The 23,937-nt window shown below is 43.7% G+C and overlaps 2 protein-coding genes across 2 annotated transcripts; both read right to left on the reverse strand.

The window, feature by feature from the left end:
• Positions 1-12,714: 12,714 nt before the first annotated feature.
• Positions 12,715-13,665, reverse strand: OR6Q1 (olfactory receptor family 6 subfamily Q member 1; the record flags this gene model as incomplete). The annotated part of the gene is made up of 1 exon (XM_079950148.1): positions 12,715-13,665. The coding sequence occupies one exon, from the start codon at positions 13,663-13,665 to the stop codon at positions 12,715-12,717; it is 951 nt and encodes a 316-aa protein (XP_079806274.1).
• Positions 13,666-19,564: 5,899 nt separating this feature from the next.
• Positions 19,565-23,296, reverse strand: LOC307211184 (olfactory receptor 11L1-like). The gene is made up of 2 exons (XM_079967591.1): positions 23,232-23,296; positions 19,565-20,601 (listed from the first exon to the last, which is right to left on the reverse strand). Exon 2 carries the CDS (start codon positions 20,596-20,598, stop codon positions 19,627-19,629), a length of 972 nt encoding a protein of 323 aa, XP_079823717.1. The 5' UTR covers positions 20,599-20,601; positions 23,232-23,296; the 3' UTR covers positions 19,565-19,626.
• Between the last annotated feature and the right edge of the window lie 641 nt (positions 23,297-23,937).

Below are 23,937 nucleotides of genomic sequence, written 5' to 3' on the forward strand. Positions count from 1 at the left end.
CACAGGGACAGAACAAAGAAAAACAATGCTCAGTCATGGAGCTTTAAAGTTTGGACCTGTGCCCAGAAATGCAGCACAAATAAGATGTCTGGATGAGTCTTGTGACTGGCCCAAGTCACGGATGAACTGGGAGTAAAATGCAGGCTACTTTGTCAAAGTCCAACACAGTGTGGTGTAGTGGTTAAGAGCAGTAGATTCGTAATCTGGGGAACCGGGTTCGCGCCTCCGCTCCTCCATATACAGCTGCTGGGTGACCTTGGGCCAGTCACACTTCTCTGAAGTCTTTCAGCCCCACTCACTTCACAGAGTGTTTGTTGTGGGGGAGGAAGGGAAAAGGAGAATGTTAGCCACTTTGAGACTCCTTCAGGTAGTGATAAAGCAGGATATCAAATCCAAACTCCTCCTCCTCCTCCTCCTCCTCCACTTCTTCTTCTTCTTCTTCTTCTTCTTCTTCTTCTTCTTCGTCTTCGTCTTCGTCTTCATCTTCGTCTTCTGTCCAATACACTCAAACCTCTCCACACACGTCATTATGCTGGCTATCATTAACCTTAGATCTCAAATTGAGGTTCTAGAAAGTGACTTTTTATGCTCCCTTTCTTCAGCTTGGACGGGAGTCTCAGGGCAGGAGCATTATAACTGCACACTGCACACATGAGTAAGCTCACCCATGCCTTCTCTCAAACATTTTCTCATTTGAAAGGGAGAAAGTCACAAGTTTACTAGGATCAAATTCATGCTAGACCTAGAGAAGGAGGTTGCATTGAAGAATAATTATTGTGCTTAAATGACCATTTCTTCTGTGGGGGCGGGGTGGATCTTCTGATAAACATCTGCTCAGACAAATACCAACTGTGCTCAAAACTTCCTTTTCAGATTCCGCATTCGGTTTTTCCAGCACACTCTGGCCATTCTCTTTGCCCTTTCAGAAGCAAATAAGGACCCTGGCTTAGTACAGAATATCACCCTGGGCCTCCAGCTTTATGACTCATGCATCTCACCAGCCAAAGCACTGAAAGGTGCCCTTTCTTTTTTATCAGGCCCACAAAAACTGGTGCCTAACTTCAGCTGCAGCTCTCGGCCTTTGCTTCTTGGTACCATTGGTGCAATGACTTCCCCAGAGTCAGAGCCCATAGCACAAGTGCTTTCCCTCTACAGAGTCCCTCAGGTAAGCAGTGTACCTAGGAAAATCAATTATATATCCTGCTAGATGGTCTCAGTTTACAAAAAGTAATCAAATGGATTTGACAGAGTAATTGTAAGAATTGCTGTAGACACATTTGTGTGCTTCCACAGCTTTCATTCTGCCAACCTAGCAGTTCGAAAGCACCTCCGGGTGCAAGTAGATAAATAGGGACTGCTTACCAGCGGGAAGGTAAACGGCGTTTCCGTGTGCGGCTCTGGCTCTGGCTCTGGCTCTGGCCAGAGCAGCGATGTCACGCTGGCCACGTGACCCGGAAGTGTCTCCGGACAGCGCTGGCCCCTGGCCTCTTAAGTGAGATGGGCGCACAACCCCAGAGTCTGTCAAGACTGGCCCGTACGGGCAGGGGTACCTTTACCTTTACCTTTTACTACAGCTGGAATGTGTTAAATTAGCAGGAAGTTTTGTCTGTGTGATAGAGACCTTGGACTTTCTTATCAAAATCTTCTTCCAACTTCAAAATGAAATCTCCATCTCTCATTCTAAGAACTGGGAAAGTGTCCTTGCTAACTAATTTCATCATACCCTGGGTGCTAAATATAAGGAACATTTCGTCAGTACTGTCTATGGCACAGGTGGAGTCTGCTGAGCTGCTCAGGGTGCTCCAACTCTTAATTCCAAGCTCTCTGAACATTTCCATGCTCTGGTCAGCAGAGAGAGAGAGAGAGAGAGAGAAAAGATACTGGCAACTCACATAGTTGAACAGAGAATGTAAATAAAGCAACTCAGTGCTGCAGGAATTACCGGATGAATGGAAACAGAAGACAGATTTCAGCTGGCCAGCCTTGGCTTCTGTATTATTGTGCTTCCTGGTAATGTAGGGATGCAGATGACAGATTTTTAAGAAGTTTGTTAGGTGTACCATGTTGCAATCTATATACCTGCCTGCCTGTAATGTCAGTCAACATAATATTGTTACGTGATGCTGTCCTAGTATAGCTGTTGACATGTTTCATGTGTGCAGCGCAGTTCTATTAATATTTACTCAGAAGGCTCACAGAATTCAAGGGGAGCTCCTTCCTCAGTAGGTGTGCTTAGGAGTGCAACATAACAGCTTAATCCTTTGACTTATTTCGCTAGCATCTAACATCCCCAACCTATTTTTCCTCTATCTTCATCAAGTTCCTTCTCCATCTTTGCAATCACTATACAATATTTATTCTTCCTTTTACATCTCTCCTACTCATCTTCCTTCAATTTTCTTTTTCACCCTCTTCATTCTCCTGGAACTTAATAATCTTGTAGAAACCCCATCTTCCCTCAGGCTTTTCCCATACCCATCTATTTTAACATTTTATTAATGTCATTACGTTCCCTTTGACTTTACATTACATGCAAACACAGATAACAGAGCACAGGCAGGAGGGGGGAAAGTAGTGGGCAGAAAAATGATTAAGAATATTCTCTCTCTCTCTCTGTCTCTCTCTGTCTCTCTCTCTCTCTCTCTCTCTCTCTCTCTCACACACACACACACACACACACTTTCCTGCTCCAAAACAATTTTCCTAAAGAACGAAAAGAAGAGGGAGAAGGCTTGGTGGATTCCATTGCATATCTCTCTGTGTGTAATGTGTAGTTCAGCTCTGATATTTGCACTGCTTTCATCTCAACACTTTTTAAAAACTGCTGGGAAGTTTCCTTTTTCAAAAGTGCTACTTTTTCTTCATCTTACTTTCCTTTGGCTCAGTGCCTTATATTCTGTTTTCCCTTTCTCTAACTCTGTAGCCTCTACTTTTCTCAGCCATTGTGTCTCCTTTGAGCAAGGACAGTGCCCATTTGCTCCATGTGCCATATTTACCTACTGTAGTCACTTAGCAACACAGGAATCCGCCTTATATTGTGTCAGACCATTGGTCCATATAGCTCAGTATTGTCAACAATGACTGGAGTTGCCTGGAATTAAAAGTGGGACCTTCTGCAGGCAAATCAAATGCTCTACCGCTGAGCTATATGGAAACATTATTCATTTTATTATTGAGAATGATGGTGATGTTCAACTACTGTGTATCTCCTTTCCTTGTGCATTCTTTAAAAACGCTGTTATGAAAAGGATGCTTTATTAAAAATCCATGACTGAATGGCAAGTTATGACAGATAAGTCTGAAGAGAGCAGACAGTAAGGAATAAGGTACAAAATACTGAAAGAGAATCCGTGATTCCCTCTTTTATCCCTCAGATCAGCCATGGTTCTCAGGATCCCAAGTTTTCTGACCACTTCCATTTCCCATCATTCCTTCGCACCGTGCCTTCCAGCGGCCACCAGCCCTCTATGCTCTGCCAGCTTCTGCAGCACTTCAACTGGACATGGGTGGGTGTGGTGAGTTTTGGCAGTGATGCTGCTCAGTTGGAGACCGTTTTGAAGAAGGAGTTGGGCCAGACAGGGGGCTGCCTTGCCCTGTCCAAAACAATCCATGACCCCTATTCCTGGCTGGAGATGAGTGCAACTGCTAGGGACATTGGGAACTCACTAGCAAGTGTTTTCTTGTGCCACTGCTACAACATCCACTTCCAGCTGCTTGCCGGTGCTCTACAAGCACAAAAAGTTACCGGTAAGACGTGGATCTTGACAACGAGCCTTGCTGTGATCCCAGAGATGTTCACCAAGGAGGCATTACAGCTCCTGAATGGGAGCCTGGATCTGAGGATTCATTCGGATAAAATTTCAGGTTTCGATCATTTCCTGACCACGCTTAGCCCTGCTGCTTATCCCAACAGCCATTTGGTGAAAGTACTCTGGCAAAATATGTTTGACTGTGTTTGGCCAGGTTTAGAAAAAACTGATGGAAAAAACACACCCCAACTCTGCACTGGAGTAGAGCAGGTGGGTCCCAGCCACTTGCTCCTCTTTGATCTAGAGAATTGGGCTGCCACATATCAGGCCTATCTTGCAGCCAGGGCCTTCATCACAGCCTACCACAACATGATCTCCTGCATATGGGACAAAGGACCCTTCACCCATGGAAGGTGTGCCACAATGAAGGATTTCCAGCCATGGCAAGTGAGTCAACTGTTCCTCTCCTTGTCTAGACTCAGTTTCTAGGTTGGAAGAACTTTAGAAGTCTTGAATGTCCTAAAAGTTACAAGAAAACATTGCTAGCAAGGAGCAATATTCTTGGCAGAGTCAGGGCCAGAGAGAGGTCATGGGGCAAGAACTCAAACCAATCATGCCTCCCCCACCCACCCTGCCCACTTAGTGGAAATGTGCAAACACATGCACACTGGGGGCAGCTAAAATACAACCGGAGAGAAAACCAGTCCATCCATCCATTCCACTTGTCTCAGTTAGATATCTTCCTATCCAGTCTGCACCACTTAATACAGCTCAGGACTGGGATCTTCAATATGGATGAGTACAACATAGATCTTAAGGTGGCTTCAGGTTGGGCCATTTGACTTTTCCATGTTGCACCAATAAATCTCATATTGAGGGAACAGGAAGCAGAAGGGAGAAATAACTCCAAGGCCACTGGTTCTTACTGAGTGACTTGGGTAAACCAAGCAACTTCCAGACGTGTAAAAGTTACATGTGCTTCAATCTGTTTTTAGCCCACTGTTGATTTTAATTAGTTTTGAATGTTTTTAAAATACCTGTTTTTGACTGTCTTTTATTAATAATTTTATTTCCCCGCTTTTATTGTGTAAACTGCTTTGATGCTCTATTACAACCAAGTAGCGTATAACTGTTGTTAAGTAAATAAATGGTAAGCCACACCTGATTGATACTAGAGTTGTGTGAAAATGGCCTTCTGAAATCCTCCAGCCTGTTTATCAGTTTCTAGAGCTCTCCATATCCCCTGTCCGCCACCTGACCTGGGTTGACTTGGGGAACATCCAATCAGGATTCAGCCTCAAATCAGTTAGGGTCTTCAGAAACCTATATGGTAGGAAGCAGGGAGAAGGAAGGAGATGCTGTGTCTCCTTCTCCTCCTCCGGACCACACTGCAGAAACAGGAGACTTTAGCTCTTCTGGGTCCTACTTTGCCAATGTAACCTGCAGGGAATGTGATGGGAAGGCAGACCCCTTCAGCTAGTAGGATTACACTCTTGGTGGGTGCCTCCTGCAATACCATTGTTCCAAAATGGGTGGCAATATCTTCAGAGGTGTCCAAACTGGTGAAGTTTGAGATGTTTTGGTCCAACGTATTGACTCAGCACCTGAATTCCAAATGTAAACCAAAACAGGTGCCTGCATCTTGGGAATAACCATGTCAAATTTGGCAACAATATCTCAAGAGGTGTTCAGATGAATAGAAAACAGATGGGCAGAAAGACAAACCACTTTCTAAAATATATAGTAGGATAAAAAACATGTAATGCTTTCCCTGTAGGAAAACACATTTCTGTTGGTTCCCTGATGCCTGTTCCTGTCAAGACTATTTAATGTTTCGTGTTTTACTATCTTTTCATATGTGCTGTGAGTCTCCCAGAGTGGATGGGGAAGAGTATAAATAATAAAATTATTATTATTATCATCATCATCTTCTGAATTAATCAGGTTATATAAGCAAACACACACACAATCAGCTTCATATAGAAACAGCCACTTCTTCCCTTTCTCCTGATATTTTAGGTCCATCATTACCTAAAGAATATCAACTTTACCACTTCATCAGATGAGATTTTTTTCAATAATGGCGAGATACCGGCTACATTTGATATTATGAACTTGCACATTTTGCCCAATGGCTCTTACAGGGCTGAAAAAGTTGGAGTTCTTCGTTCCAGACCTCAGCTGAGGAAAGAGCTTCTGATTCATGACAATGCCATTAGGTGGGCAGGGGGCCTTGCTCAGGTAAGTTCCTATCCCTATCTCCCTTCTCTAATGAGGTAACATCAGGCCTAGAAATTATGGAGCAAACAAAAGCATTTCTGCTTACTACGCAAACTGCTCTCCCTTCTCCACCCTGCATGTTCTGTTTGAGGGGGTTCTCTTTGTGGGATGGGTTTTAATGGGCAGGAAAGGGTATGTTAATTGCAGTTTATCCCCCCAGGCTCCTACACAGGTTGATCAGAGTTTTAAAATCCTACCCTTGCCAGCAAAAATTTGAAGCTTAGAAATTAGACTGTAAAACCTTGTTTTGAGCAAGTCCAGCTTCAAAGCAAAGGCATCCCCCTTCTTACCCCACTTAATAAATAATAAGGCAGCAACTTGGAAAATAAGTTTAAAAATACGATTTACTTACTTTATAATCATGCATTGGTTGACACTTGATAAGGTTTGATTTATTACTATGTTGATTGATTGATTGATTGATTGATTGATTGATTGATTGAATCTAATGGCAAAGTGGCTGAGAAGGCTGGAGGCAGGCTGCTTTATATTCCCAAAGAGCAGACCCAAGTGACGCCTACAGGCTGAGTTGGGTCTGCCTCCTGTAAATGGCCTTTCCCTGTAGCCTGCCAAGAATAGGCCAATTTGTGGGCAGGTTTGAATCCATAGCTCTAGCCAGTGAGGAAGGCTTGCTGACCTCCCCTGCCAGCCACGCACTGATCCATCATCTGATCTTGTCATGTGAGACAGTGTCGGTCCCGCAGTGTCACTGCACCTGGGGAAGGTAAGCAGTCTTCCATTTCCTTTTTCCTCCTAGGTGCCTCTTTCAATCTGTTCAGAAAGCTGCCTGCCTGGATATAGGAAGCTGCCTTTGCAGGGGAAGCCACTCTGCTGCTACAGCTGTCTGCAGTGTCCCCATGGTCAGTTTGCCAGTGGAACAGGTAAACACCACTTTAAGAGACATCGGGTTTTCAGTGGCTGATGATTACCACTGGGTGGGCAGCCTCCCCAGCCACATCCCCACCCCAAGTACCCAAGACAGTAACAAGATGCATCCATTAGAGGTCACACTCTGGACAGCAGTGGTAAAAAGGACCACTTCTTATATATGGGACAATGTCCTATATCTGGCCCAGGCCCAAGAGAAGGCTTCTGATGCAGGGGCAGGAACATGTAGCCTTCTAGATATTCTGGATGCCAACCTAACAAACCCAGCCAGTATAGCCAATTGTCAGGAATTGTGGAAGTTGTAATCCAACAAAATCTGGAGGATCTCATGTTCCCTACCCCTTCTTTCAGACTGGCACAGAAGGCGTTATTTTGCTCACGGCGCTGCTTTTCCACATCAAAGTCCTACAGTGACAGGACCAGCAAAACGGCACATGGTGCAAGTTTGCTTTTGAGGGGGGCTGCTTTCTCCCCACTGGATTTCCACTAAAGCAATGGGTCTTACTGCTTATAACAGATGTGGGCAACACTCCTGAATTGTTTCCAGCACCAGTTAACCGGGGAGGCATGAAAGGGGCTCACAGAGATTGTGATTGTGTATGAGTGTGTGAAGCACAGGCTGTATACACATGAAAGTGTGTGTGCAGGCTGGGGAGGGGGAAGAGGCACACAGGCCCCACCCACCGCTAAATCTACTCCTGCCCATAACTGGCATGCAACCCTGACCCACTGCCACATGCAGCCCAAAATGTGCCTTATAGGAAATGAAGGCTCCCTCACCAAGTCCTTCTGAGTGGCAGAGGCGGCAAGTAACTAAATTACCAATGCGATCACTGTAGCCACTGCATGACTCTATCCCCAATATTATTGTGTGTGATTGCCATACCCTCAAACAGAGGTGGGAGAACATGTGGCCCTCCAGATGTTACTGGGCAACAGCTTCCATTCACCTCAGTATGACCAATGATCAGGGATGCTGTGGGTTGTAGCCAATCAGCATCTGCAGGGCCACAGACAATGGTGGAGGAAGAGGAGTGCAGGGGGAGTGCACTGCCCCCGGCAATGTGCTCCTGGTGGGGTGCCCCCCCACCTGTGCTGGGCGCCACACCCCCACAGGCTGTGTGCTATGCCCCCAGGACGCACGCCAGCCTCGCCCCTGCCTGCTCTTTGCCCCCCGGTGCCGGAGCATGAAGCTCCGCCACTGGTCACAGATTCTCCATCCCTGCCTTTAAAAGAAAACCTGTCTTATTTAATACACCAGAACAGTGAACACCCCTGTTCTGCATGCTCCTCCCTTCTAGACAGTACCACCTGTTGGGAGTGCCTTCCAGGACAATGGCCCAATGAGCAGCAAGACAGATGCATCCCAACCATCGTTGACTTCTTGTCCTACACAGAAACTTTGGGTGTGGTGCTGGCAACCTGCAGTTCCTTGTTCTTCTTGCTCTCACTGTCAGTCTTGGGTATCTTCATACAGCATCACCACACCCCAGTTGTCAAGGCCAACAACCGCAAGCTCAGCTACCTCCTCTTGACCTCCCTGGCTCTCTGCTTCCTCTGCCCTCTGATGTACCTTGGGCCCCCATCCCAGCTCACTTGTTCCTTCCGCCAGGCTGCCTTTGGCCTGGTCTTTTCCATTTTCCTCTCTGCAACCCTGGCCAAGACGGTGACTGTGGTGATGGCCTTCGGAGCTTCTAAGCCTGGCAGCTGCCTCCAGAAGTGGGTGGGTTACAAGCTCCCTGGCGCCATCACTCTGGGCTGCTCCCTTGTCCAAGCTGCTGTATGTGTCTGCTGGATAACGGTTTGCCCCCCATTCCCATCACAGAACCCACTACATGGGGGGCCTCTCGTGACCCTGGAGTGTGACAAAGGCTCGGTTGAGTTTTTCTACACCATGCTGGGGTACCTGGGCTTTCTAGCCACCATTAGCTTAGGGGTGGCCTTCCCAGCCCGCCGGCTGCCAACAGCTTTCAACGAGGCCCAGCACATTGCCATCAGCATGCTGGTCTTCACTTTTGTCTGGGTCTCCTTTGTGCCCTCCTATCTCAGTGCCACAGGGAAGTACACGGTGGCTGTGGAGATCTTCGCCATCCTGGCTTCTGGAGCTGGTTTGCTGGCTTGCCTCTTTTTCCCCAAATGCTACATCATTATCTTGCACCCTAAGAAGAATAACAGGGACCACCTTATGGGCAGACAACTTCCACGCAAAGGAGACTTTGCTTATGCTCCATGAGCTACAAATGGACAGCATGTACAGGTATATTTAGGAAAAGTGTTTCTGTCCCACTTTTCTGTTTATCTACACCAGGCCTGGGGAGCCAGAAAGAGCCCCTTGTAAAGAGCACAACACATAGAAGCACCGATGGTCAGCTGATCTCTGCTTCAGAAGCCCCTGTTGGCCCAGCCCAGCGATCTTTTTACCTGTCCACACTTGATGTCATGTATGACATCAGCTGTAGAGGCAAGTGAGCATGTCTTGGCAAAAAAAAGGGGGGACCTAGTGTTTAGGGAAGCTTTTATTTTTTAAAAAAATAATTTTTATTAACAGGCCAATCACATCACATTATCCAAATCACATTAGTTCCAAATTATACAGCCAAATTTTAAATTTTGTTGGGGGTACCCATACATCAAGCTATGCACGAGTCCAAAACTCCGAACGAGTCCAAACATCACTTATATTACTGCTTTAATTAGACAGTTCTATCTAGTTCAATCCAGATAGTCCTTTATTACTTTCTTTCTCTTCTTGTTGTTATCGTATATTCCCTTCTTTGCGATCTCTGCTAATTTTCACAAGCAGATTGAAAACAGGCATCCTCTGTGTGGGTTTTGTACTCTTCAAAGATCATATCGCTCAGGGACAGCCTCTGTTCAATGCTTCCATAAAAAAAAAAAAAAATCTTCGGTCTGTCCTTTACTTTTCTCTTTTTTAAAAATAATAATAATAATATTTATTAAAGTTTCAACAATTACAGAAAGAAAAAATAAACATATCACATTAAGCAAAAGCAAAACAACACACCACAATATAAAAAAGAGGGGAAAAAGAAGAAAACAACAACAGAGAAATAAAGCCCATTAAACAAAAACAAAAACGCAAAAAAGAAAATGCATCAGATCTCCTCATTACCATTCTTTCATTAGCTTATTTCCTTGACCTCCTCACACCTCCCTTTTTTGTATTCTAGGTCTATTATATATTTCAGCAAATCCTTTCCCTCTTTTAAACTTTTTGTCCTGTAAATTGTCTTAATATAATGTAGCTTTACTTTTCCTCCTTTCACCAATTAACAGTCAGTTATTCCCAAATCCTTTATATCCTTCCTGCTAAAATCATATAATATTGTTCCAACATCCTTCTAACAGATATTAATTTTACAGTGTTTCTGTAAATAGTCTTTAAATTTCCTCCAATCTTCCTCCACCGACTCTTCTCCCTGGTCTCGGATTCTGCCAGTCATTTCCGCCAATTCCATATAGTCCATCACCTTCATCTGCCATTCTTCCCGGGTGGGTAAATCTTGTGTCTTCCAATACTTTGCAATAAGTATTCTTGCTGCTGTTGTAGCATACATAAAAAAAGTTCTGTCCTTCTTTGGCACCAATTGGCCGACCATGCCCAGGAGAAAGGCCTCTGGTTTCTTCAGAAAGGTATATTTAAATACCTTTTTCATTTCATTATAGATCATCACCCAGAAGGTCTTAATCCTTGGGCACGTCCACCAAAGGTGAAAGAATGTACCTTCACTGTCCTTTACTTTTCTCAGGCTTGCGAAATGAATCAAATGAATCAGGAGGCTCTGTCAGGTCAAGCTTGCGTTCCAACATTCCTTCTCCTCCCCCTGTCCTTCTTTCTCCGGCAAGCCTGTCTTGGCGAGACGCCATTTTTTAACTGCGTCATAAAAAATTTCCTCTTTCTCACCATTCACCAATCCTCTCTCCTGTTATAATCCATCCTACACAGTTCTTGAATTCCTGCTTGTGATTAATAAAAACGCAACGATCTTATTTCTATCTGGGGTGAAGGGTTATTAATATCACATCGTGCAAAGAAAAAATAAGTTTTTTCCTCCACCCCCCCTTCATTCCAAACATACATGTCCAGCTATCCTTTGTCAACAACAAATTGTCACTGTTTTTTGTGTTGAATATATGCTATATGGTAATTTATGGACCTAATAGGTATCTAAAGCCATTTGCACATAACAAAATATGTATTTTATCAAAGTAATTGTTGAACTGAAATACAATTAAGAAGTAGTATATTAATAGTGAAATAATTATTAAGCTCTAACGTAAAATGATTTTTTATTCATAACAAACTGAATAATGCAAACACATTGGCATTTGGCAATAACAAAAGTTCCTTTAAAAATCAGCAAACCAGTGATATTTTAGGGAGCAGGCTAGCAGGCGGGGCCCATTACTTACATCATAGGAGCCTACACAACACAAAACACTGTTGCTGTATGTAGGTTTTATTCCATTTGTTTTTTCTTATATTTTGCAAATGTACATCCAGATGTTTTTTTCTTTAATTTTTTTGGGGGGCCCCCAAGAGAGTGGGGCCCTAAGCTATAGCTTGTTTAGCTTATACGTAAATCCGGCACTGCTTACAAAATCAACAATTAAACTACAAACAATGAGCATACTAAAAATTAAAGGTGACATTCAATTAAATGAGTCCTGGCAACAAAAGCCCTGCACAAAGACTTCTGCTTATGCAACAGGGCTTTCTCTTCTCTCCTCCCTCTGCACCCCTTGAAATTGGCTGGGAGTGGGTCCAGGATAAGCCCAGAACAACACACAGTGGGAGGAGAGAGGGGGCCATTGAATCAGGCAAGCAGAAATGGAAAGAAGGGAAGAGTGCAATGTTGAATTCCACTCTAAGCAGTTCATAGTGGCAGGGACAGCAGCACACAAATGCACAAATATCTTAGGGAAAAAGAATGGAGTTCCCATCTTCTTTGGACTGTTTCCACTCCTTTTTGAGCGGGGTTCATGTGGAAAGGAGCAGAACTCCTTCCACCAATACCCAGTATAATAAAAGTGTTTTCACAGGGACTTCATGGCTTCCGTGCCCCGTGCTAAAAGGGAGGAAATGCTGCCATGTACATAAATATATTCTTGTTAAACTTAAATTGTATTAATGTTTAAATGTCCAAACTGAAAACCAGGTCTAGTCAGTAAGATGTAGGGCTAAGAAAGCTGTGTTGTCAGCGGTTTCACAGATACATGCCTTTCTCTGGGAAGGGATTTACTTATTTAGATTTCTAGGACCGTTATATCACTCCTCAGAGCAAGCAGCAATGGAGCTGAAGTGACAGAGAAGAATGTGATGTAGTGTTGATAGGAGTTCAGTACAGCTATTTTTGTTTAATCAGTTGAAATATCATTAACTGTTATTTTGATACAGATGTATGGATTTTTTAAATTTTATTTTTAATTTTAGCTGTTGTACATTTTCTTCAGAAAATAAAATGGGAGGGGGCATAAATATACAGTTAAATTTCTCCCTGCCCATAACTCTAGAATAGATTCTCATTTGGATAAGTTACCGTGCCAACAGCAATCTTGCACCAACAGCAATTCTGTAAGATAGTTTTCCATCTACAAAAATTCCAACCCAAGGTTAAAAGGTGACAGCTTACCTGTGATCCCTCAGCTAAACTGGGATTGGAACAAGAAGAGTGGAGCAAAGGGAGCTATTAAGGATGGTTCTCAGGTAGATAGGAATGGCTTATGGTGCAAAATATCCCTCCAACCCCCCAGAAGAAATCAGGTTGTGTTCTTGTCACGTTGCAAGCTGCTTTGTCTTGGAAATAACCCTATATAAGGCCCCCTTCACTTCTGCATTACGTAGGCTATAGATGAGGGGGTTGAGCACAGGGGTGACTATTGCATAAAATACTGACACCACCTTGTTGAGGTTGATCGATGAGGCCACCTTAGTACGTACATACATGAAGAAGAGTGTCCCATAGAAGATGGACACCACTGTCAGGTGGGCAGTACAGGTGGAAAAGGCACGGCGGCGCCCTCCGACGGAATGAATCTTCAGCACTGTGGAGATAATGCGGACATACGATACTACAATGACAACAGAGGAAACCAGGAGCACCATCAGCGAGACCAGAAAGTCAACCGTCTCCTTCAGGGAGACATCAGTGCATGAGAGGATGATGAGTGGAGAAGCATCACAGAAGAAGTGGTCTATAACATTGGGGCCACAGAAAGTCAACTGGGACATGAAGTAGATGGGCAGTGCTGGGGTGAGGAACCCCACTAGCCACGAGCCAGCAGCCAGAAGCATGCAAGCATCTCGGCCTACCATCTCCTGGTAACGTAGAGGCACACAAATAGCCACATAGCGGTCATAGGCCATGGCTGCCAGCAAGAAGCACTCAGTGCTGCCCAAGAAGGTAAAGAGGTAAAGTTGGGCCAAGCAGGCAGAATAGGAGATAATTCGACCACCAGGAGATCCAAAGCTGGCCAGCATCTTGGGCACAGTGAGGGAGGTGTACCACATGTCCAGGCATGAAAGGTGGAGGAGGAAGAAATACATGGGGGTGTGCAAGCGCCTTTCTGTTGCCACCACCAGGACCAGGATGGCATTTTCGGTCAGGGTCAGCAAATACATGACCAGGAAGAAGGCAAAAAGAGGCAGGCGCCCCTCATTGATGCCTGTGAAGCCCACCAAGACAAACTCTTCCACAAGGGTCCAATTCTCATGTTGAGGCTGCATCTAAGAGGACTGGCACAGCATTGTTAGGCTATTGTGCCCCATGGATAAAAGCAGAAGGTTAATTCTAAACATTCAGATCTTGTATAGATATTATTTTTAAAATAAGGTATATTCTGTCTCTCTTTCACACACACATCATTTATTTTCTCTCTGTTTTTCTAAGCCCCCTTTGCACCAAGAAGTGACCAAGGCAATGTGGCTAAAGAGCCAATGTGGATCAAGTATGTAGCACATGGAACAACCAACAGCTGCTAACCAATCAACAGCCACTAGCCATTATCCCTTTGTTCTACCTGCTGAGAATTGCAAGTGGAGAGGGCGTTCAGCGCTGTTCTGCTCAGGCCTTCCTACAGGCTTCCCATAGGCATCTGGCTGACCGTTGTGAGAACCAAATGCTGGACTAGATGGGCTTTTAGTCTGATCCAGCATTGCTCTCCTTATGCTAAACAGAAGCTCTGCCACTGAGCTAATGTTAAGTCCTTGTGTTAACTCTGGGCCACTTACAACAACCCTGTAGTAAGGATTAAAACTAAGGGAACAATCCAAGTGATCTATGGACGCTTCTCTGAAAGCTTTTCTGCACAACAACGGTGGGGTCTTAGAAAAACGAGGTTCCTATTCTCACAAGGTTAAAGGGAATTATTCCTATAGACTTTAAATCACCCCTAAGAATGGGATGACTTCCAGACTGTCATTATTACGCAGGAGGAATTCAAGACATACTACAAATTTAGGTTTGGATTCAAGTTCTCTGTCATCCTAGCACGACAAAGAGGGTCACGCACCTTCTAGGGTTCTGTTATGGCAGAAGTCAGTCATCTGATGGTTTATTTGTAGCACCTTTGGTGTAAAGTGAGATCCATTAACAGGATAACCCTACACATGTCTACTCAGGATTGAAGTCAATGGGGCTCACCCCCAGGAAACCAGTTATAGGATTCAAGACACAATCTTACTTTGTTTCATGGGCTCACTTCGTAGCCATTAATGGTGTGCAGCTGGTATGGGGAAGCAGTGGACCTCCAAATGTTGTTGTACTCTAACTCCCATCATACCTGAGCATTGGCCGTGCTGGCTGAGGCTGATGGGGGGTTGGAGTCCAATAGTGTTTGGAGGGTCAAAGGCTCCCCACTCCTGGCCTCAAGCAACTCTCCCCTAGCCAGAGCTCATGGATAACTTTTTCAAAGTTACAATAGGAAAAAATGTCTAAATCTAAGGGCTGATTCATATGGAAACAAGTGGGGAAAAGATGTGTGCTCCTCATCCCAAGGGGCAAAACTGATCTAGATGTAAGGTAGAATAATCAGAGAGCTGTATGGCCAGTAAGAATGCATTTTGAGTTCAGAAAGTGCAATCCCCACCTCCAAACACACACATATCCAAATCAGCTCTAAAGAAGGCTGGGTGGATGCTTTCTTTTCCAGCATGGACAATTCAGTCTGGCTCAAGCTAATAACCCCAGAACACAGCATGAAAAAAGCATGTCAAGGTTTTGCTTTCAAAGGGATCTGGAATCATCTGAGAAGGCAACAGTGCTTATCAAGCAAGCTTGATTGAAACGTAATAGCTGTGAATGCACCATTGTTGCCTTGAGGTGGCAGGGGGGGGCAGTGGCGGTTAGATTAAATGGATTGGTACCTTCCAACCCATAGGTTATGTGATATTATATTTTTTCTGCTTTTGATTGTCCACACCCTGCAAAAATTAATTCCAGCCCTTTGTCAATGTGACTGATGACAGGCATGTGTTTTTCCCTATACCCAAAGCATCAGTAACCCATAGGTTGTGAACATGACCTCATCAAGGTCAAGTACTTAATAAGGTTGACAGGTGTTTCAGGGATGGGTATACCTAAAAACTACGTGTTCTTATTAGCAGTAAATTGTATGTATGAGATTTCAGTGGGAAAGATGATATTCTCATGTTTAGCTGACTTTGAAGACTAGGAAGACATACCCTTGGTTTTTCTCATTCCTGTCTAATGCACAGTGTCAGGTGACCTTCTCCTAAGCATTTGGATGTTCCCCATACCCATTTTCGGGGGCAGTGTCCAGTGGCCAAATGGAATAATTCAATGGACTTCCTTTTAGTGGCCACAACACACCCACCAGGTCTTGAAATCAAGAGTCCAGAAGAAGCTGGACCACAGACTTCATTCAGTGTGGCAGTTCTTTAAAAGTAGTTGCCCTAGACTTAGAGTACTCACCATCCATGCTTCTAAAGACAAAGTTGTCCAGCTCTGCTTGTCTTTAAATTCTCCTTGTATAGTGAAGAGATACTGCTTGGGATGCTCTCTCCTCCTTAGATCATATCACTTCCTCACAGTCATGCTTGCTGGATGACTCTAAACCCCCAGGAAGAGCTGCCCTCTAAAAGTGACTCACAATATAGTTGCATGAACCTTCTTCTTACTGCAACACCGGGGAATGGACTCTCTAATGAGTAGCTAGGGAACACCATGGCACATAGGTGAGACGTGTGTGTGTGTTTGCAAAGTTCTGGTATTTTTTTTTTTAAATAAACATCTGCAGATGGAGCTCAAAGTACAAAGCAGCAGATGTGTATTGTAGAGAGCACGTCTTTTATGCCCAGTCATTAGCACTATGCAGTGTTTTTTCTTCCAAATCCTTTATTATTTTTATTTTTTATTTTTATTCCTTTATTATTATTTTCTTCCAAATCCTTTATTATTTTGTTCACATAATATACATTCCTTACAACAAACAACTCCAAAATAAACAGACAACTCCAAAATAAAATTGTATGTAACAAAACCATAATTCTCATGTTTTCATTTACACTGATCTCCTCTCTGATACCTTTACTTGATATTTCTTGCTGCTTGCTGCTTTTCTTATAGAATCTTTATAAAATTTAAATCTCTTAAATCCTATACCAATCTTTAACAATTTCAATTAATCCCTTCACCTCCCTCCCCCACAGCCCAGTACTTCCCTCCACCCGGGTGCAATCTTCTTTACCTACTATTATTTTTGTTATTGTTGCGTTATTCACTTTATTTTCCATCCTTAATATATTATTATCCTATCTCCTTGTGCCTTTAAAACTTTTGCATATTAATTATTAAGCTCCAGCACTGACTTTTTTTCATGTATTCCTTAACGCATTCCCACTCTTTATTAATTTTTTGATTAGAGTAGCCTCTAATTGATGCTGTTAATTTTGCCATCTCTGCGAATTCAAGAAATTTGGTTCTCCATTCTAATAATCCTGGTATTATATCAGTGTTTTTCATTGCTCTACAGAAAGCTCCAAGCCTTTGACTCAAAAAGATGAGTGCATAGGAACCTGCCATTTACAGTCAGATCATTGGTCCACCCACCCCAGCATTGTCTACTTTGACCAGCAGTAGCCCTTGAGGATTTCAGGAAGATCTCTCTCACAGCCTGCTTTGGAAAAACTTTGGAAGTGGGATATGCCAGGAATTGAATCTGGGATCCTTGTGCATGCACTGAGCTTTGGTCACTCAAATAAATTGTTCACTGTACGTTTGATAACTAGCAGCTGAATGTGTGAACTGACTCAGTCAAAAAGCAGCACACTAGGCAGATGTCTGGGTGTCAGATCTACAGTGGCTGATTCACCCTTGCATGTCCCCATTTGATGCTAAAGTGAATGAATGTGGATTTGTGAATTGACCCAAAGCATGCTCCCAACTTCTTTTTAGCCTTTGATGGGGCTTCTCATGGAAGCAAGTGAAGCCATATTCTACAATGGCAGGCAAAAACAAGCCATTCAGAGGCACTAACCAGTTAGATCTGGATGGACAATGCTTTCCAACCACAAGCTGACAACAAAAATAAAGACCCTGAGCATGGGCACGACCCAGTTAAAAGGGTCAGGAAGAAAGTTATGGGGTGAAGAGTTCACTCTGGCAACCATTAATTCACCTTATTGCCATGAGTTTAAAGAACATCACATTTCACCTCCATTACAGGAGCTAAGAAGGGAATGGAAACAGACATGGGGTCCCTGTGGTTGACCCAGGACTAAAGTGATCCCTGCATTGGGATTAGAAATCAAAATTCCAGCTTCCCCTTATAAAATATGGTGGCTACAAATGATCATTTATCCTAGGTATGACATGTGTAACCCACTCTCACCAAGTGGGAAGCTAGTTCCTACAGCATCCAGACTAGAGATGGGAAGGCCTGGGGGGGGACCGGAAAAATGGGACAGGTCCCCCCCCCCATTTTTCCAGTTTTTTCCAGGCCTTCCCATCTCTAATCCATACACAATGAGAGAAAAATACTACCAGCAGTTGCACAATGTTTGCCAGATACTACAAAGAACCAGCTCATGACTGTAGTCATCCATAGCCACCTTGCAAGCTAAGTTCCGTGATCAGCAGAAACAAGTACTGCTTCTGGTGGAATTTACCACTTCAGGTGGCAGAGGATAGTACTGTATGGCTGAATATAAAGAAAACTCCAGAGAAGAGAAAATGGGCAGGCCTGCAAGAAGACTATGATAGAACCCTTCTCCCTGATAAGGTGTGTGTATGTATGTGTTCGTGGTGGTGAGGCTATGCATGGGAGAACATTCAAATGTGTGTGTCAGAGCTGCCCGAGGTCCCAGCTCACAAAGGACCAACGCCAGTTCGTTGTTATATACAAAAGTCTTTATTGAAGTTCAGTTTCGATTTCAAAGCCGCGGCGCGCAGCTCTACGTCTCAAACTCTAGACCGCTGAAGCTCCGTCTGAATCTCCTCCCCCCAGACACCAGTTTAAGACTCTAGCCTTGCTCCACCTCTTCCTTTGCTCTTTCCTCCTCTGGGTCCGCCTGTCCACTGGGGTCTTGCCCTTTCTAGACTCTTCTGACGCTGAGTCCCCTGAGTCTTCCCCCTGCCTCCGGCGGGCTTTAGGACCTGGTTCCCAATCCGGGTTTTCTGCTGTCCCGCGCGCCTGTACATTCGAACTTGGTGCGCGCGCCTAGCCGGCAACCTTTCTCCTGACCGTTACACTGCTCCTGTCACTGCTTCCCCCTTCGGGGAGGCTAGCTGGACCTGACTTCCCCTTCGTTCCCTCACTCTCCGATAGAGGCGTGGTCAGTCCTGACTCATCTTCTCTCCCTGCTGGAGGAGACGCTGGCCCTGATACATGGGACTCTTCCCCCCCACTACGCTCTGGTGGGGGAGCTGGTCCTGATCTCCCGCTGCTGCTTTGGGAGTCCCCGCTGGCCCCTTGCTTCTGGTGCATCCCCCCTGGGACCCCCCTTGCCCTGGCCCTCGGCGCCCCCCTCTGGGAATCTTCTGATTCGCTGGAGAAGCTCATGGAATCTCTCGTGCCACTGTCATACTCCCCTACGCTGCCCTCAGATTCTTCCCCTTCGCTCTCCATTTCCTCTCTCCCCTGTGCCTCTGCTCCTGAGTCCCTGACAGTGTGGTTTCTACATACTGAAGTGCAAAGGCAACAGCAGCTGCTTCTCTTGAATGTGTATTTCAAATTCTCAGCTCTAATATTTTTCACTCAGTCATGCTCACCATCACTTCTAGTATTCTGTCCTAATAGTTGGACTGTTCTGCTTGGAGCATTTATCATGCCCATGTGGAACACCTAACAAATGTTGGCTAAGGGTTACTGTAATGTAAATATATCAGGAAATGACAGTTGCATAGATAAGAAATGTCCTGAACTTTGGAAAGATCTCCCTAACCTGGCTTTAGTGCATGAGGTTTTTTATTTCTGTCACTGAAAGAATAATGGACCCCAACAACAAAAGACCCCTGCAGACAAGTGCTCAGCACAAATTGTGTGTTGATAATATATTGCTTGTAATTATTTTTAGATGACTCTTTTGGGATGCCGCCATGTTTCTTTACAAAGACCTTGAAATGTAGTTTTAATATAAACTAAAATGCATTTAACAAATACCTGTCTATTTACAAAATTCTCAGTGCAAATTCACAGCAATGCACAAACAACTTGAGTATGCCAAGCTTCATGACAATACAATAAGGGCAGTTCTCTGTGTGTTCTTCAGACATGTGTTCTTTACTCGGCTGAGGACCTTTCCCAAGGCTTTTTTCACATCTTTGTTCCTGAGGGTATAGATGATGGGATTCAGCACTGGGGTGATGACAGTATAGAACACAGATACCACTTTTTCCAGTTCAGAAGTCTGACCGGAATGTGGACAGAGGTACATGAAGATGACAGTGCTGTAGAAGATGGTGACCACCGTGAGATGGCTGGCACATGTGGAAAAGGTCTCGTGCCTTCCAGAAGCAGATGGGAGATCCAAGATGGTAGAAACAATCAGGGCATAAGAAGTCAAAGTCAGGAGAAAGGACACAAGCACAATCACTGCAGAGACAAGAAAGACCATTGTGTCAGCCATGAAGGTGTCTCCAGTCGATAAGTTAATTAAGGGGCTCGTGTCACAGAAGAAGTGGTTGATCTGGTTGCTGCCATTGAAGGGGAGCTGGGAGATGAAGGCTATGGGCAAGAAGGGGGTCAGGAAGCCCCCCAGCCAGCAACTGCAGGCTAGGCAAGCACAGATACAGCTGTTCATGAGCACAGGATACTGCAGTGGCTGGCAGATGGCTAAGTACCTGTCATAGGCCATAATAGCCAAGAGGAAAAATTCTGTAGTACCAAGCGAGAAGAAGAAATACATCTGGGTGATGCAAGCCTGCAAGGAGATGGCTTGGGGGCCATCGAGAAAGTCCCCCAACAGCCGGGGAACTGTGACTGAGGTGTAGCACATCTCTAGGAATGAGAAATTGCTCAGGAAGAAGTACATAGGGACATGTAGAGCCACATCCATATTTGAGAGGAGAATGATCAAGGCATTGCCAAGGAGAATGAAGAGGTAGACTACCAAGAAACTGAAGAACAACAGGATCCGGAACTCCTGGAATCCAGAGAAGCCCAGTAGGATGAATTCAGGGGCTGAGGTGTTGTTCAGCATAGTCTTGGTGTTGCATGTACAGCCAGCATCAAAAACAGGAGGAGGGGGAGAGAAACAGACAAAGATGTGTTGGTGATAAAGAGATACCAAATGGAAAATCCCAACATTTGCTGTTCTAAGGACATCTGAGTCCACTTTCATTATCTTTGGTTTGAACAAAGCCATAATTCTGTCTCATGATGATACAAGTAAGTTTCAAGTTTCATTCATAGACATTTACATATACTGAAGTCAACCCGATTTGGCTTTTTGGTCATTTAGGATGTGTAACGGACATTGTATATTTTTTCCAAAATCACAATTCACCCTATTATTGACGTTTTTCCAAGGATGGGTTAAGCCTGGTTGTAGTGACTCACAAAGTGGACAAGTGTTGAATCATTCACAAAACCTATTCAACAGCATTTTGAAACCACCGGGATATAGTTATGTGAATCACCTTCTGAGATTGGTTCAACAATTCAAAATCTTACTTTGGTGGAACCCAAGTTCCTAATAGGCACGACTCAATCAAGCCTCCATCTCCAACCTCTTTGTTGGAGTATTAGCATGGTCGCAGTGGAAGTTGCCTTATATTGAGTCAGACCATCTTCCCATCTAGCTCAGTTTTGTCTACACTGACTGGAAGTGGTTCTTCAGAGTTTCAGGAAGGATTACCAGTATCTTGCAGCCCTACTTGGAGATACTGGGGAAAGAAACTCCTATTGCTCCTTGTCGAACAGAAATTATTCCTTCCCCAGTCTTGACATTTGATTTCAAGTTGCAAGACTTCACAGAGAGAACTTAATCCCCTGCCCCTCATGTCTTGAAGAATCAAAGCATAAACAAAATATAAAAAGGTACCATATTCTTTTCCGTGTATATAACATAAACTACATTGATAAAAGTATGAGACAAAACAAAACATTAATCAGAAAACTAAAAAGAAGATGGGACACCAGTTGAAAATCCATTGCAACTGCTCAATTATTTATTTATTTTTTGTTTTTCCAATTTTATTTTTTCAGCTGTCATTGGATGGAGTGAGAAAATCCAACACCTGAGGAGAGTTTATGATTTTGGTCCTAGGGACCCTTAGTTATATTTTCTTTGTCCTAAGAAAGACAGAAAAATATACGTATGAGGCTGAAGAAACTGAAATGTGGCAATTAGTCAACAGAACTGTGTAAAAGACCCTGGGTGGAGTGTAAGAAAAATCTGGGACAGCATATACTTTTAAAACAATATATAAAGAAAACCAGGAGGGATAACTCTGATAAGCAACCAATAGTGTAGTTGCCTTTTGTTCATGCAACATTCATGGGCAACGTTTAATGGGAATTAGTTTTTGTACAATCCATGAAAACTACAAATTAAGTTAATTAAGATTCACTTAATATTCATATAGTTAAAAGCTGGAGTTGTCACTCATTTTCTTGAAGACTTTATTTGGGAGAGGACCATAGCTTGGTGACAGAGCACATGCTGCGCATGTAGAAATCTAGGGCTCAATTCCTGACATCTCCAGTAAAGGCTGGGAACAACTCCTGCCTGAAGCCCACTGCCAGCAAAAACAATATTGAGCTACATGAACTCATAATTTGATTCATTATAAAGTCAACTTCCTGTTTTGCTTAGTAAAGCACACTGCCACAACCCAAAGCAGAATCAAGCCCATTAAATAATATTTGTAGATGTGCTTCACTCTGTAAGATTGTGAACAGAAAAACAAATATTCCGGTGTCAAACTCAGTGGGGATCTAAACATAATATGTAACTTTGTTAAAGGAATGCAAATGAGAAGAGGGATCAAATCATCTTAAAGATGGAACCATATTCTTTTCCGTGTATATAACATAAACTACATTGATAAAAGTATGAGACAAAACAAAACAATATTAATCAGAAAACTACAATTTGGAAGTCAATCCAACTCCATCTTCTGTATTAATCCATGCTTGATTCAATGGCTAACCTTTCCAGAACAAATGCAAGCAGATTCTTCTATGTTATACAGTGCACACTTACACCATATTTTGTTCTGATCTTCTGAGTCAAAGAAAGAACATAAGCCAGGAATGCCAAATGAAAGTGAAATTCAAATGATACAAACAAAAGTTGATAACAGCATTCTGCTGCTGAAGCACATTACACATGTGTTCCTAATACACATGCTTATTCCTATAGCATTTCTTTTCAGAAATTGTCTTTGGTTTTGTCAATTACCAGGAGTGGTATTGGGAGCTAACCAATTTCTGCAGGTAGATACAGGCTTGGGTAGCCATGGGAAAGGACAGAAAAATGTTAACTTCCCTGCCTTTAAATTTCAGGCAACCATTTTTGGGTGTCATGGAAGGAGCGTGAATTATTAGGCTTTTAATTTTTTATCATTGTATTTTCACTCCCAGGAAAACCAGTCTTCAGTACTATGTACACATGACTTTACATGGGGAAAGTGTTTGCATGTTTCTGCCTCCCACAGCAAAATGCCTTGAAAGGCTCTGATAAGAATGAAAGAAAACTAAGCTTGTGTCCTCATAGCAAACTGGGATCAGAGAGGAGAGAATACATACCTTAAATCACAAGGCCAATCTTGCAGTCACTGAGATGTAGCCTCTGCAGAAATAAATCACAAAACTCCTTCCTCTACTTACCAGCCAAGCTGACTTCAGGTCAAGAGCAAGGAATCAGTCAAAATGGTTTTTCTCCTGTTTTACTGCAGACAATGTTTGCATGCAGAGAAGGATTCTGCTTACAGACTCCATGAGCCCGATCCTTAAGTAGAATCAGGATCTAGCTTGACAAAAACTGACCCACTCAGCTTTTCTTTTCTAACTGCTCAGAGCATCAGTCACACGCCACAAATTACAACCCCCAAGACCTGACTATGCATAGCTATGCCTTTGGCCATCTCAGCAGGCAAACTGAACAGGGGAGCTGCTGGCTTTATATAAGATCAGCTGGGGGGCCAAGAGATTCACACTTTGTTTCTTATGGGTGAAAGATTCACAGCCCAATTATCCCTTGATGAGCTACTTGGAAAACAGATCAGGCATTCAAGTATAAAAAATTCTGGAGTAGAGAGACATCACTTTATAAGGGCACCTGAGGCCTTTGAATCCTCTTGAGAGAGTGACATTTCTATAGGGACTGATCCAGATGATTGGCTGCTGCACCTACACAACTCTGGTATTCAACAGACAAACTGTAGCCCAGTGGGATCCCACTGTGGAAAGTGGTTCTTCTGCAGCAGCAGGTGTCTGTGTGGGTGGAAAGGGGCATGCAGGGAAGCCAGAAATTGGTGATCTTCAAACTCCTCACTAGGCTCACTGTCAATGCATTCATATGTATAATAAATGC

Source organism: Podarcis cretensis, assembly GCF_951804945.1.
Source record: "Podarcis cretensis genome assembly, chromosome: 1".
NCBI classification, from domain to species: Eukaryota; Metazoa; Chordata; class Lepidosauria; order Squamata; family Lacertidae; genus Podarcis; species Podarcis cretensis.

What these genes read in the sequence shown, in the direction of transcription:
- LOC307211184 (XM_079967591.1), bottom strand. Translation starts at nt 20,598, where the DNA reads ATGCTGAACAACACCTCAGCCCCTGAATTCATCCTACTGGGCTTCTCT.